General features: G+C 42.9%; 1 protein-coding gene across 3 annotated transcripts in view; it reads right to left on the bottom strand.

The window, feature by feature from the left end:
• MSH3 (mutS homolog 3) overlaps positions 1–16,120 on the bottom strand; it is a 2,607,526-nt gene that overhangs the window by 2,520,148 nt on the left and 71,258 nt on the right. For all 3 annotated transcript variants that reach the window (XM_085632401.1, XM_085632403.1, XM_085632402.1), the window contains exons 2-3: positions 11,667–11,790; positions 5,723–5,937 (exon numbers count right to left, since the gene is read on the bottom strand). In XM_085632401.1, coding sequence (XP_085488527.1) covers positions 5,723–5,937; positions 11,667–11,790 — 339 coding nt within the window. The remainder of the gene's footprint in view (positions 1–5,722; positions 5,938–11,666; positions 11,791–16,120) is intronic.

Below are 16,120 nucleotides of genomic sequence, written 5' to 3'. Positions count from 1 at the left end.
AAAAGAATCCTCTCTAAAATCCTCCTAATCACCTACAGAGCCAGGCATAAACTGGGACCCAAGTATCTCTCGGCACGGTTCACTTCCTACATCACAACCAGGACTCTCGGGTCCTCATCTGCCAACCTCCTCAAAACACCCACTTTTAAATTTAAAACTAAAGGAGGAAGAACTGTAGCTGTTTTGGGAACCAAAGCTTGGAACCTGCTACCCCCTCATCTGAGATTGCTGAATACAGAAACACAATTCAGGAGGGCCCTAAAAACTTGGGTATTCAGCACCCCAGACAAATTGTGTCTTTCACTTATTTAGTGGCTTCAGGGCCCCCTCTCACCTCCGACCTCCCAGCGCCAGGATACTCCTTGGGGAGTGGCAGATTGCGCTCTATAAATACCACTTTACATTTACAGTCTCCCTAAGGAGCACCGCTGCATTAATCAGCCCACAGCCCTATATGAGCCTGCGTCACACAGGACGCACTCCACCTTCAGAGAGTGTGGGGGGGGGGGGGTTGGCCTATTCCCTCTGCCTTGGCCCCAGTCCCTTCTCAGTTGTGTGTGAAGTTGCCAGCTGGGGTAGCCAGCGAGGGTGCCTCTATGGTCCCAGTAGATGGCCTCCAGGACTCCTCAGTCGAATCTCCTCTCGCTCTTGGAGATTCACAGGCGGCACCAGTTTGGCTCCCTGTGTTGATAAATCCATATGCTGCTGCCTTACCCCAGCGGGAGGAAAGGCAGGCTGCCGGAGTCGTTCACGGCCTCTGCGTAGGCCTGTGGAGCTCTCTGCACCTTGCGGTGCCCTCGGACACCGCCGCTGCAAGCTGCGCACTGGGGGGGGGGAGAGGGGCACGGAGATCGCTGCCCACACCTGGGTGCCTGCTGGGTCTTAATTTGAGGCCAGTTCAAACATCCGATGGGCCGCCAGCTTCCGCAGCCTCCCCCCAGGCCGCGCACAGGCTCGCCACCTCCTCCTCTTATGGGCCTCTCTGGACGCTCTGTTACGGCCTCACCTCAGCCCCGGGTGCCGGCAGCTCCTTCCTGCTACGCCACGGGGGAGGAGGGTCCCGGAGCTCGCCGCCCACACCCTGGCGTCTGCAAGATCTTACCTCTGGGCCAGTTTGCTATCCCGTTGGTTAGCCGGCGTCTGTGGTCCGCTGCCGGGCCATTCGCAGTCCCACCGCTCCTCACTCCAGCAGGCCTCTTATTTGGCCCACTTCCGCCCCAGGTGCGAGTCACCCTCTACCTTGGTGCTCCGGTGACTCCTGTCACTCAGAATCGGGCAGATGAGAGTCGGATTATGTTGATCGCAGGAGGTCCGCCCCGGAGCTCTTCTGTTATGTGGCCATCTTGGCTAGCGCAAAGTCACGCCCCAGCCTGCCTATCATGTCTGTTGTAATGGCTGCACTGGCCAAATCTATTTACAAGACTATTTTTGCAGTATCCATGGACTCAACAGGGAGTGATGCAGCGTGCAATGTATGTGCCTCTCCTCATCTAGAAGTCTTTTAACACTGGCCACTGTTGAGGTATATAACAATCAGGGAAATTTATTTCAAAGGCACTTAAACCTTAATTTACATTTTACTTGATTAGAGTTTCCATTCTGTATAGGCACCATTACGTCTGAGGTATGGGGATGTATATTTTCATTACATTTTAAGTTGTATTTAATCTGTGATCTTAAACTTGTGAACTAGTCTGTTTTTATCAGAATTATGGAGTTTTCTCAGGTGCTGAACATAAATGTACCATTGTTCTGATCATGGACGGCTCCTCTGCAATGGCAGAGAAGCGTTGCCCCACTGCTAAGAGCCAGTTGCTAAAAAATAAAACGATATTCATTTTCATTTTATTTTTAAGCAGCTGGCTCAGCCAGGGTGTGCAGGGAGGGGCGGGGCTGAGGCATGAGAGGAGATAGGACGAGTGCTATGTGCACTCTCCAAGGGAGCATGTTGAGAATGTGTGTTTGGCCGGACTTCTTTGGCCGACCAAAACACACATGCACACTTAGGTTAATCGATCTCAGCTGCATTGAACAGCCGGGTTGGAGAAACCCCCACAGACTCTCTGACCTGAGCGGAGCATCTTTCCAACCCACTCAGGCCAATCCAGAGCAGCACGGGGATTGGACCGAGAGTCTCTGACGTGGTCACAGTGTCTGCTGGGACCAAGAAGAACCAGCACAGGGGTGCGACGTGGGAAGCTGTCAGCAGCAAGTTTAACTTTTTTATTACTATTAAACTCCCTACCCCCTGCGTTCCCCCTCCCGCGCTCCCCTCCCTCTTCCCCTCCCCCGCCTCACCACTTTATTTATGTGGTGGCCGCCGCTGGTACTGACACTCATTTACTTTTTCAATATTTCTGACATTATAATAGTCTGGAGTGCTGACCCTCAAATGGGCCCCAAAAAATGTTTACATTACTAGCGACCTTTCTAGGCACACTTGATTTCATTAGCTACTCTACAAATGAAACACGACTGAGCTATGTCACTGGCAATCTTAATCATACTCTCCAGATCATTACATTTTTCTCAGAATTTACTTACTGAGTAACATGTGAAAAGGTTCACCCTGTTGCTAAATAAAGTATTATCTATGCCCATTCCCTGGTTTTGTCCTAAACAAATATGATCATTTCTATATGCGGGTTCTACAAAATCAACAAATATTACCTGTATTTGCGGATAACAAAACACTGTTTAGGTTTATATAAATACTACACATCTTATTCTTTGTTGCTAGAGGGTGCAAATGGATTACTTTCAATGCATTATGCTTTGAGAATAAACTCTAAAATTGGGCAACCAAAAAGCTAATTCAATAAACTCTACAGAATCAAGAATGCTGCTGTCAGACAAGTTCTAAGCCTGGATCGACATGACAACAACAACCTTACACTCAAAGCCCTGCACTGCCTACCACTTGCCAGAAGAATCTACTTCTAAACTCTCAGTATCACCTATGTGGTAATCCATAGCACTAGACTGATTTTTCTATAACTAAGAATCAAAATATGCACACAAAGGAGGGATCTCAGATCACTGCTGCTCATCATCTCTCCTTCATGAAGAACCTGATTAGGTAGCATCTCCTTCTCCCCACAAAGTAGAGGACAATTTATCTGAGAAAATGAGGTTAATCAGCAAGTACCTACAATTCAGAAAAGTCATAAAGCTTGGATGTTCCCCCAAATATTACTCAACTTCCCAAATGTCATATATGATTTCAGGTTTGTTACATAGAATGAAGTGATTCAAAAGACAAACCCCATAGAACCAGCAACACTGCCAGTGTGGGTGGACGCTGGCACTTCTATGACACATAGGCCAAAATGCTACCAGACGGTTCTTTGGGTCCCAGTGGGTAAGACCACAGTGCAGCTGGAAAGACTTGACATTATTTGGTGGGTGCCTGCTTTATTTCGCACAACTGTATAAGGTCCAATATAGGTAAACTACCTTGAGTGCTATAAAAAACACGCTCCTAAAAAAGTAAATACACAAAGATAGGAAGTTACCAGCATGTTAATGCTTATGAGCTGCACTAATGCTAGCATGTTCTGTTTGAAAACAAAATATTAAATGCCTATATATGTATTATAGTGCCAGCTACAACCACAGTGTCTCAGACAAAAATGAGTCAATAGGTTTGGATCACACCTTCGTTGCTAAATGCTGCACCTTTAGTTCCCATTAAAAGATGTCACTGAGACAGATCTGTTACTGAACTATTCTTTATTATCAGAGCACTCTCTTACAATGCTCTTGTACTTCTGGGTGAGCTTGTCTTGCACTGCTGGTGGAGCTTGTCTTGCACCCTGTAGTTTCTAGATTGCTCGATTCTAGAAGGCCTCTGCGCCTCCCATATTACCCGTGCTCCTCCCTTCACTTCCTCGTAATGGAAGTGGCGTCCTGTGCCCCAGTTGTGGACCTGGATGGATTCCACGCTGCAGGGTCTTAGCACAACACAGCAGTTAGCATGAGAAAGGGCAGTGAGTGATCACAGATCTTTCCCTGGTTGTCTTCATTCCAGGAAAAAGTCAGATTTACAACTTAACCAGCAGCAGTAAATTTTACAAGGTGGGAAAGGGGAGGAATCACCTGCTAAATCTGTAGGGGTATGGGGGAATCAAATTCTAAAAGGGATAAATATTTTCCACATGTATAAATAAAAACGTTTAACAGTTAATCGTGAGTCATAGTTACATATACAGCAATATGGAATTGGTAATTACTGCATATATAAATAAGTAATAATAGGAAACTGCGACAATCGCAGTATCTGAGGAGCACTCCATATGAATTCCTTAAAAGTCAGAAATAAATGCAAAATGCTCGCATAAACCGACAAGTGAAAATACATAACTTTTCTGCCAGTACTGTGGTGAATCGGGCCACTAGCTTGTAACCTCCCTTCCTGCAGACATATGGCATATTTAGTACCCCCCTATCTGAAGACAAACATGCATAGGTGACCATCACAATTAGCGACTTGGGTTTGTCCCTCGGCCCAGCTACATCCCCTTTTGTTCCATTCATTCACTACTAAAGAGTGAACAAATACTTTGGATGGTCCAAATAGTGGAGGAGAATGAAACACGAACTGTGTATCTGAATACAAAACATGTACATTTGTGGTCTACAACTGTGATGCAAAGGTTACCACTACAACAACTGAAAATACCATTTAGAATGGGCAAAACCTCTGATTGTGAATACCTGGGTTTCTGTGTCTTATTATCAGATAAAGAACTGGAAATGGAAATCATTTATGGGGGAAAATGTGTACTGTGACACTGTACATTTGGAAATAACAAAAGATTTGAGCCCACAGCACCTAATGTACTTCTCTCTTGCATATCAAAAAAGTCGGCAAACTTTATTTGCTCTTCTCCTTATAGCTTAAAAAATCAACATGATGCCAATGAAATTTGCTCAATGTTTTGCTATAGGGCAAAAGTTGTTCTACATTAAGAGAGTGTGAGCTATTGCTTAATAATTCTTATGGAATGTTTTTATTCGTTTTAAACGAAATATCAACAATGCATCACACCATACATAACATTACACATCTTGTGGTCAACTGCACTTTATGAGGTAAATATTCAGTCTTTGATACTATCAAAATATATTCCGATGCTGAGGATTCTGTGTCTGAGGTTACAGGATCTTCTGCCATCCCATAAAACGACCATTATTTGCACAAGACCTTCTCAAACTTCCTAGGGCAGTCTCTCAGTCTACACACCACCCACTATGCCTTCAGTATGGGTTGTGTTCTTCATTCCTAGTCATGCAAAAAGTAAAAATGGCACAGAATGTGTTTGGTCAATTTGTTGCAGCAAGTTCTGCACTATCTGTTACAGACTTCTACTTTTATGTTGATGCCATCAGTACAGAATCCTCATATGGCTCCCACACAGTATGGTTAAAGAACCGTTTGGACACTCTTCTGCAGTGGGTGCCCTGGACATGCTAAAATTAGGATTAGTGTGGAAGTGATCATCAATGCGAAACCTATACACTGAATTCATTCACACTGTACTTTTATCTGCATACCTAAAGTACAGTCAAGATTAAACCAAGTTCAAAAATCAACTTATCTGCCATGAACACAGTGTAAATCAGCAGCAATTATTGACTTGTTTATTTTAAAGGATGGTCAACACACCAGATATTCAAACCAAAATAACTTAATGGAGTCTGCTAATTGAGTTTTACATACCCTCTGTGTTATATGGTCATGTATTGACTCGGAACAATCAGACTTCTTCTTGCATTGAATGCCTCCACCCTCTTTGTGTTGATCCAAAGAATCTACTTTTGCACCTTGAAAAAGGGCTTCCTCCACTCCAAATGAGTGTTCCGGTGCACTGCAGAACGCCCTCAGTTTGCTCAATGTTTTCGGCGACATTTTGTTCATCTCAAAATCTTTTACACCTGTAACAGAGCAGCAGAAAATAAGTACATTTTAAATAGTTTAATACAAGGCGTTTGAAGGAGACATTTACAAACTAGTAAAGCAGCCTGGTTCTACTTCATTATTAGGGTGTTTGAAAAAGATGAATCTGAATCAGCTGTCAGATTCATTAACTGTTAGTTCAGACAGCAAATGTTCAACCTGGATATGCTACTGTATTTTCTATCCTATAATCATGCAAGAAGCAGATTTACTATGGTATCGTCAGTGTACCAATTTGTTCACCTCTCTTATGCCAATTGTTCTCCCTCCGAAAAAATGTCAAGTAATTTTGCTATTCTTTGGGCGGATTCAACACAATAGCGTATTCAGCCCTTCACATCGTATTGTTGCGGTCTGTTGGCGCCAGTTCACCCAGGATCAATACTCACATGCTTTGTGGAGACTCACGGAAAATTTTATGAGGAGGGCTTGTGAGTAGAAAAGTGTTCAGGAAGCTCTCTGCTTGTGAAAGCGTATCCTTCCTGCAATCTATTATATTCGCCCTCTGCCATACCCTCATTCCTCAAGACTCGTACCATGCAGCTGCTCCTTCTCTATTATTTTTGTTACATTTTTTTATTTGTCAAACATACAATGCATATTAAAACTTTACAGTACATGTCAATATATTCCCTTCTTTCAATACAATCCCCTTGTTTCTTATCTAGTCCCTCTGGTTGTCGCATTAATCTCAGCCATGTCCAGCTTGCATTTCAGCGCTCTTTGTAATGTCAAGACTCCATTTCACACTCGCCCTTCGTGTATTCCAAATCGGTCTTATATTTACAGCTCTCTGTATTTTGCCAAATTACTCACACTTTATCCCATTAGTCAGGGCATCCTCGCCCCCGATAGATGAACTTCTCTGCAGCACAACACCAATCCATATCCCGCTCCCATTCTTTCACTGTTGGAACTCGAGCTGTCCCCCATAGTCTAGCTATGTTTCTTTTTCCCACCATGTCGGCTAACATTAGCCATATTTTTGTTTATCGTGATCAGTCCACTCCTGTTACTGTTAATATTCGCCACTTGGCCTCCATTGGTACTCTCTGGTCTAACATTTTGGACATCTCTTTTGTTGTCCCCTTCCAGAATCTCTGCAAAGTGGGGCAGCTCCACAACATATGAAGACAGGTGCCTTCTCCATTACAACCTCTCAGGCACTTGGGTGTGTCGCATTTGCCAATCCGACTAAGTCTTTGTCAAGTATTATATACTCTATGTACAATTTTAAGTTGTATGAATCTAAAGCGGGACCTGATGGCTACCTCCGCTGGACTCTGTATGACCTCCAGTCTTCTTCTTCCAGGGGTCCAACATCCCTCCGCCATTGCTCCCTAAGGTTTACCAACAGATCCGGAGTGTTATTAATTATTTTCTTGTATATTAGGGAGGTTGCTTTTTCCGGTATTTGATTTGCTAAGAGTCTATCCTTAATCCGTGAGTGTTCAGGGATACTTTCTCCCTTTTTTATGTGTACTGTTAGAAAATGCCTCAACTGCACATATTTAAATCTTTTTGTGTACGACAGTTGGTATTCTTTCTGCAGATTCTGGAAGCTCACCACTTCCTGGCCTTTCCACACATCTCCTAACAATTCTATACCCAGGAGTTGCCAAGCCCGGAAACCTTTGTAACTTTTGCACTTCCCTCAGGAGATCCCTGCCCACAAGGGTGTTCACTGTCAATCTGTCCTCCCACCCTAGAAATTTTGTTGCCTCTTTCCATATCCTGACTGTTTGCGTGTGAGTTGGCAGTCCTCCAATGGGCCTCTTGCTATATATATAGCATCTGGGTAGCCCTTCGGTTCCATTTCCCAATGGTCTCTACTCAGTAAGCCGGCTCCACTCTGCCTGCATAGATCATAAATCGTGGCTAATTGTGCTGCCCAGTAATATTTGAGTATATCTGGAATTGCCATCCCCTCATCAAAGCGGCCTCTCTGTAGTGTGCCGAACGCTATCCTGGGGTTCCACCCATTCCATAGGAGCTGCCGCAGTTCCGCATCTATTGTTTGGAAGTATTTCGCTGGTATTCTGTACGGAGTATTTGATAAGACATAACAGGCACGGCAAGGCCATCATCTTAAAAACTGCCGCTCAGCCCATCAGTAAGAGCGGTTGTTTCCTCCAATGTGCCACATCCACTTTTAGCTTTTGCAGTTGGGGAATTATGTTGTCCTCTCTAAACTCATCTTCTGTCTTTGTAATCATTATTCCAAAATATTTAAATTTGGTCTTCATTGGAAGTGCGCTGCTCATGTCTGACAAGCCCAGTATCCCTCCTGCCATTACAAATATTAATTATTTGTTCCAGTGTATTCGGTAACCAGAGTAGCCCCCAAACAATTGAAATATGTGTAGTATTCTGTGCACCATCGAATAAGGTCTTGTGGCATACAGGAGTATGTCGTACGCATATAGCGAAATCCTCTCCTCCCATTCATCTATCTTAATGCCTCTTATTATTGGAGCTCTGGCCCATGCTGCCAGCGGTTACATTGCGAATGCAAACAGATTAGGAGAGAGCGGACTTCCCTGCCTTGTTCCCCTGCCAAGTGTCACCTGCCTGGATACCGTTCCGTTTACACATATTCTTGCCCTGGGATCAGTGTAGAGTAGTTTAATCTAGGCCTGTATCTTTGGACCAAATCCCAGACACTCTAGTACAGCGAACAAGTACTCTCATTCTAAACTGTTGAACGCCATTTGGGCGTCTAATGACAGTAATACAGCACTCTCATCTGGTTTGGTTTTAGCTATGTGCATCACCCCATATAATCGCCTAAGGTTTAGTCTGGTGCTTCGCTTAGGCATAAAGCCCGACTGATCTGGGTGTATAAGGCCTGTCATTATCCCGGTCAGTCTTGTGGCTATAATCTTGACCAGGATCCTTTCTTCTGCGTTTAGCAGGGATATTGGGCTGTATGAGGAACAGCACTCGAGATTTCCCTTGCTTTGGGATGACTACTATTTTGGCCAGTCTTTGGTCTACTGGTAGGCTGCCCCGTTGTAGTGACTCCTCGAACATCTTTAGCATGTGCTGGGCCACTGTTGCTGCCACTCTTGTACAGCTCTATTGGAATACTGTTCTGTCCAGCTGCATTGCCTGATCGGAGGCCGCCTATTGCACTACAGATTTCTTCCTCTGTAATGTCTTGCTTTAATTCTTTCGTATCGTCTTGTGGTATCATGGGGAGTCTAATCTCTCTCAGCAGTTCAGCACAGTCCTCCCTTGTGCGGTTTGTGACAGACTGATATCTGCTTGTATTAAGCCGTCAGGGTTTCTGCTATACTTTCTCCTTTTACACAGAGTTCTTCCTTCTCATTTAGGACCTCTAGTACCCAATTCCTTTCTCTGTCTCTTTTTTCCAGCCATGCTAAGAGCTTCGTCGCTTTATCCCTCACCTCGTTTATGCTTTGTTGGGTGGCCCTATTGTGTTCCCTGACAGCCCCTTCTGCTAGGTCCCTCATTTCCTTCTGCTTAAGGTGTATTTGGTGGCTGAGCCGTGGGTCTGCAGTCGTCTGGCTTGTTTTAGTACTTTCAAATGTAAGTAGTTCCTTCTCAAGCGCTTCGTATTTGAACGGTCTCTTTTTTCTCTCCCACGGTCAATGCCTGTGTATAACCTCGATGTACTGTTGTGTATGCTTCCCATATAACCACCTGTGAGTCAACTGATCCCCGGTTCTCCTGAAAATATTGCTTCGTGCATTCATGGATTTTATCTCGTGTCTCCCTGTTTTTAACCAACCATGGGTCTATGCGTGGTGAGAGAGTGTAGGCCCTAGTAGGCCTTTAAAGAGCAACCGCCACTGGCGAGTAGTCCGAGTGGCCTCTTGCCTTGTGTGCTGCCCCTCTGAAACCGCCCGCCTCGCAGGCTTGCGTTCAAAAGTAGTCTGTTCCTGATGTGCTGACGACGAGTGAGTGTACTGTCTGCTTAGTGGATTATGCGCCCGCCACAGATCAAGCAATCCCATGGCTTCCACAAACGATTTTAAAGTGTTGTTTGATAACCTATCTATGCTTGGGTCCATCACAGCGTTCCAGTCTCCCCCCCATTACTAACGTCCCTATTGGGAATTTAAGGAGCAGCGCACTTTGCTCAGGCAATGTGCCAGAGTGAATTTTCGGCAGTATATATACCGAGCATATGTTAACTGTCGTGCCCTCCCACTTCCCAGTTAGGGCTACATATCTGATTAGTTGGTCATGCCAAACCTTTTGCGGGATTAATGGCAACTCTGATTTCATTAGTATACCTACCCCTCTGGACCCTGAGGTGAATTCCAACACTTTGTACCCGAGTCTATCTAGGGCCTTCCACGAGTTACCCATTAGATGGGTTTCTTGTAATAGCACAAAATCTGGAGCAAGTCTGTGAATGTATTGCATAATCATCCGCTTAATTTGTTTACCCAGTAGTTAACGTTCCAGGTTATGAGCGTCTGTTTACGTCCGGTGGGGGTGTGCCCTTTGGGCTGTTTTGGTCTTCGTTTCTCAGTGTTCTCTGCCATTGGCACTCCTAGATGTAGATATGTGCAGCTTACGTAACGTGTATTTTCCTTCACCCCGGGGATCTGTATTCTGTTCCACCCTACCCATTCTTACTCTACCGTAATTTGTGTCTATGCATTGAATACTGAAAACAAACAACAAACATTTTTGTAACCTCCTACTCTATAACTTCCCCCTCCCTGCTACTCTGCACAGTGAGCGGTGGAGACGCTTTTTAAGAGCACGCAGAAGAGTCAGCGGCCCCTCCTTCCAGGAGCGATCAGGCATGGGATTTTAGGGCAACGAATCCCCACACAGCAGCATTCATCAAGGAGCATCCCCTTCATTCTCCTGGATTTTTTCATGGCACTGGTTTTTACCCAGTAAACTGCGACACTGGCTGCTGACACGCATCTTTCGTATGTTTAACAATAATAGGAAGGCAGACTGCTTCACAAAGGAATAATCCTTTTTTCTGACAGCCACCAGGAATATCCAGACTTGACAGGTTGCAACACCAACCTATACAGTTTCCTATTTTAACTATGGAGATCCAAGCCTGGACATGGCCAAACTCCTACAGCAACAGAGGTTAGGGGAACAGTGCACCTAGGACAGCATGTGCCTGTTTATAAGAGCCAACTACAAATCAAATAGAGCAGCAGGTGGATTTAGTCACAAACGTTGTGCCTTGGGTGGAGGGGAGATGTAATTTAGCCACGTTGGTTGGGAGGAACATTAGTCAAGTGGTGAGCCTCGATAATGACGCCAGAGAGTTTAGGAATGAAGCTAAACTCTCAAGCAGGTGTTGTGAAGAATATAGTCCAAGGAGAAGCTTGGAAAAGAGAATAAGACATTGAAGAGAAGGTGGAAAGAAACCAACCACACAAGTCTCTAACGGAGGAAACCATAAATTTGGCTTCATAACAACAATATTAGAGTGGGTGTCCTCACTAATTTCTACCAGTTTCACCAATGCCTTTCCAAAAAAAATATTTATTAAAATATTATGACTTTTAATGTCTATGTAACGAAAGGTTCTTTGTTGCTATATCAGTTTGCAAAAGATTTTGAGGGAATATAGGTATTTGGTAGTTTTATTTGCCATACATAACAAACACAAGCATATTACATTAGCTTTCAAGACCACCAACATTTTCTAAAAAAACAAATATCAACTGAAACAGCATGAGAGCTATTCCTAGCTCACCTCGGCCACTTATAATTCCAATGCCACTTGCTGTGTCTCCGTTATCTGAATCAGACTTAGCTCGCTTATTAATCGGCTCGTCATGTTCACAAATTCTCTTCTTTTTCTGGTCACCTAGGTAATCCTAAAAAGACACAAAAACAATCTTAATTTAAAAGTAATTTTCATCACTGCACTACAGTTACAACGGCTGGGCCAGAGAGCAAAACCAAAAACAGCAAGTTGGAAAGAACATTACTAAATATTGTGAGCTTCCAAAGAAACAAGCCTGATTTTATTTAACATAATGTAAAAAGCTTATAAATATGGTGTTCCCTACATTACAGTCAGCCAAAGTAATGCATTGAAGCATCTGTGCACGTATAAGCGTGTAGAATAAGTGAAGCAAGTGCTCCTCATATCACAGGTTGAAGAAGCATGTGGCCTTACTGGAAGCAATCATGGTTATAGACAAAACAATCTCCAAACAACGGAAAGTCGACAGATTTACAAAGTAGCATCAGAATCCTAGAAGGCACGTCAATGATACATCCTGGAATAGAGTATCTAAAGAAGGAAACCTCTGCCTCTTCTGAAATAATCTTTTGAGCTACTTAAGACTTGAGAGATGCCCTTGAGGTAAATTTAAGCAACGCGGGGACAGACAGTGCAGTCATGTGCAAGGATCTGCGTAATGCAGTTGAGTGGGCCACAGTGCGTGGGGGGGGGGGGGGGGGGGGGGGGCTAGGCTGCATTGAAGCACTAGAAGATATGGTGGAAGAACTCCAAAACACGATTTGTCAGCTGAAATCGATAACAGGAGAGCTGAATACAAAAGCAGAGGATGTGGAGGGTTAATCACACCACAAAAACCTGTGATTTGGGGGTCTACCATAAGGAGGGGAAGTGCCACTGTTACAGCGCGAAGCGTCAAATTCCCCCTTTCAGCACAGACCAACTACCTCAGATTCACTTAAATACATTCATTGGTGGGGCCCATAACACCAATAGACTTACACTCCGTTGATCTGTTTTCCTGAGGGAAACCCGCTTTCAAACGCTGACATGAGAGGAATACCTTTACCTTACTCTTAAACACATTGACCTCAGACCTAAGATATCCCTCTCATAAGGAGATGGCTCATTTAGTTGTTTGAAGGTTTAGATTCACAGTCATTTAGCTAGTCATTAAATCTCATTAAATTCTCTTCTTAAAATAATCGACACAACACATTTGTCAATTAATCAAATATTCTTTATCTAAGAAATATTGCAAGAAACGTTAGAAATCATCATCAGCATTTCAAAGCATCATATTTACCTATTCTGGCTAAAGGTGCCTCTAAGTCAGTCAGTCAAGAAGAATTTTATTCAGCAAAGTTAGGCCGCAATTCAGTCTTTCAAAGATACAGGATAACAGCTGTCCAGCAGTGTCACCATCCTCTCCGTCAGCATAACGTCAGGAAATCGAGTTCGTCAAAGAAGAGCAAGCGATAGCCTAATAGTTCAATTCCCTACCTACTTTTATAATGAAAATAATGTCAAAAAGTATCAAGATCGGGGTTTAGAAAGTCCTAATTGGTCCACTTGGGGTTGCGGGGTACAGTTCTCAGGGTGTCGTATGATTAAGTCATCAAACTTGCTTGTTCCGGCTTTTAAATTGAGCTTTGTCTTTGGTCTTGGATAGGTTCCCGGAGCGTCCTTGAAGGGTACATGTTCTCCCGGGATCAGGTCCAAGCCACTGCTGCTGGCGGTGACGCCTACGCACTTCACCTAGAGCCTCGTGTTGTCAGGGTAGTCACGTCCAACGCCTTGTTCAGCCATCTTGTTTAGGCCGAAATGGTCAACTTAAGCAAAAGAAACACAAAAACGTAATCAAAACATAGAAATGGCTAATAAAATGTTATCCCCTTGCTAATACCCATATGTGTGTGTATTTATCTAGCAGAAGCAACACTCAGAGCGGTTTATACTCACTGAATAAAGCACAAATCACAAATACATCACCAAAGCAACATATAACATGCAATATTCTAATTTTCTACTATTAATATGCGTACTCAAGTTAGTTTACAATTAATATAGCCATGCAAGGTGCAATTCCCACGTGTAATTCTTTTGTTAATATAATTGGTGAGTTATCACTTCAAATAAATTAATAATATTACAATTAATTGATTATTCGGATTCATATAAGCATGCAGAATGGGGGGTATACAAAATTTTGTATTACCCGCTCCAGCAATCCCCCCTTTGGTGATTATATCACCACACTAATTAAAAATGTTGTATCCCTTTAAGGAAATTTGAGTTGATTTCTTGTTTCGTTCATATTTCAGTTTCCCCTGTTTCTTCTCTTTTTGCTGTTTTATACATGCTATCCTTTAACTCTTCTAGTTCTATTTCTTCAAATTCTCTCTCATACCTTTTCCTTAAGTTTTCTCTTTTTATTCTTTTCTGATTTTTATTCTTTCTACAACAAATACAACCTAGTCTAATTATTAATACTAAGGAAATCACACAAGTTATTGGAACTAATATCTTACCTATAAATGTACTACCTAATTGTACTACAAAGTCTTTAATAGCTGATATTTTCTTACCAATCTTCTCCCAAACACCTTCAACCTCCAGTGGTACAATTTCGTCATGCAATTCTCTAATATTTTTAATATAAATTTTCAAATCTCTACTTTAGTCAGGAATGTAAGTACAACAATGTTGAACTTTCAGCATTCCACAGACTCCACCCTCTTTTGCCAATAAAATACCAAGGGCAAGTCGATTTTGCATTACCATAGCACGCATGGAAACCATTTCAGTATTCACCAATAAGAATCCTCCAGCGGTGCTTGTTGACAAGCGATCCACTACTGTTGAAAGTTTTCTAATTTTGTTTGCATTCAGAGATATTCCCACTTTACCTGTTTGATAAAATAAGCTAGCTATTACACTACATGTTATTCCATATGTTACAGGAAGGTGATGATAAGTCACTCCTTCAGATACAGATGCAGGTAATTGCATACATACGTAGCAATCCTTTACATATTCATACAACAACTTTAACAACACATTGTTGGAAAAATCTGTTATTGACCTATCTTTATGTAAATAGTTTTTATCTATTCTAGTTGGAACTACCTTTTGAACTTTCCCTATATTAGTTATGTTATCACTATGTCCTTCTAATGTATCTACAGTAACTTTAAATGAAATTAGTAGAGCAAGAATACTCCAAAGGAGCATTAATAATCCTGTACAACAACAACACATCTTGCACCATCTTCTAAGGAAGGTACATCTACTTTTGCTACTTTCTAGGTTAGCCATCTTTTCTAAAATGAGCAGTGTCTTTTGACTTAGCCTCTTCTACTTCACAACTAGTTTCTAACCCAAGGCTTCTAAGCACCTACTTGGCTCTACCAGTTTTTATATTTTTCAGTATTTTATTGTTTTTCCATCAGTAACTTCCTTGTTTCATTCAGTTTGGCATCTCATCATCTTTCACTTTCCTCTCGTTTTCAGCATACAGGTTGTCCTGAACATCCACTTCTTCTTCAATATCGGACAAGATAACTCTCAGGATTTCCGATTCTTTTTCTTCCTCAACCACTTCCGGTACAACCACCTCTGGATTTCCTTGGCTATCCGCCTCTTCCTTCACTTCAGGCAGAGCCACATATGTCCATTCCGGTGATTTATACTTCTGGTTAGGTTTTCTTGTTCGTTTGTTTTCTTTGACTACTGTCTGTTCTTCTTCTTTCGATTTTTCCTGACTCGTTACTTCATTCACCTGTTCAGCTCTTGGCAAATTTACACGTCATTCGATATCTCAGTCTCTTTATTTTGTTTGGCCACACCTTGTCTTTTGCCGCTCTTTTCAACTTATTCCCTTTATCATTCTTTTCAGTTCACCAAGCTCTCTTTCTCAGAACTCGGCCTTCTGGTATTTCATCTTCGCTTTCCTCAGACTCTGTTTCAACTTGCTTTTTACCTTCACCGAGTTCTTTTTCCACCACTTCTTTTGTTTTCCCTACTTCTGTCTCTCCTCGAATCTCCGTCATGCAATCTTCCTGCTGACTACTTGTCCCTGCTTCTAACTGGATGTTGGAGTTCCCTACACCTCTTCGGGGGTCTTCCGCATTAATCTTTCCCTCTCTCTCTGTATCTGGCACCTGTCCATCTAAAGGTGTTGTTTCAGGTGGAATTTCTCTCAATCTTTCATCTGGCACTTTCTTCTCACGGATTTCTTTTATTGTCTCTCCACTTTCTTTTTCTTTGTTCCTCCTTTGTTCTTTCTTAGACGAATGTGCTCCTTGTTCTGTCTCTGAGTCTGAACTGGATTAAGAAATCTGTAACCTTTTCCTTAGGGAGTTACTTCTGGGGACCAAAGTTAACCTTGGCTCTGTCTCCCCCCTTTCAGGGTTTTCTCTTTCTTTGTCTTTTGGCTCTCCGTCACCTGACTCAGTACT

Source organism: Triturus cristatus, chromosome 2_1, assembly GCF_964204655.1.
Source record: "Triturus cristatus chromosome 2_1, aTriCri1.1, whole genome shotgun sequence".
Lineage (NCBI taxonomy): Eukaryota > Metazoa > Chordata > Amphibia > Caudata > Salamandridae > Triturus > Triturus cristatus.
Note: the sequence above shows the minus strand (reverse complement) of the source record. Positions and strands in the feature narration are given on the sequence as shown.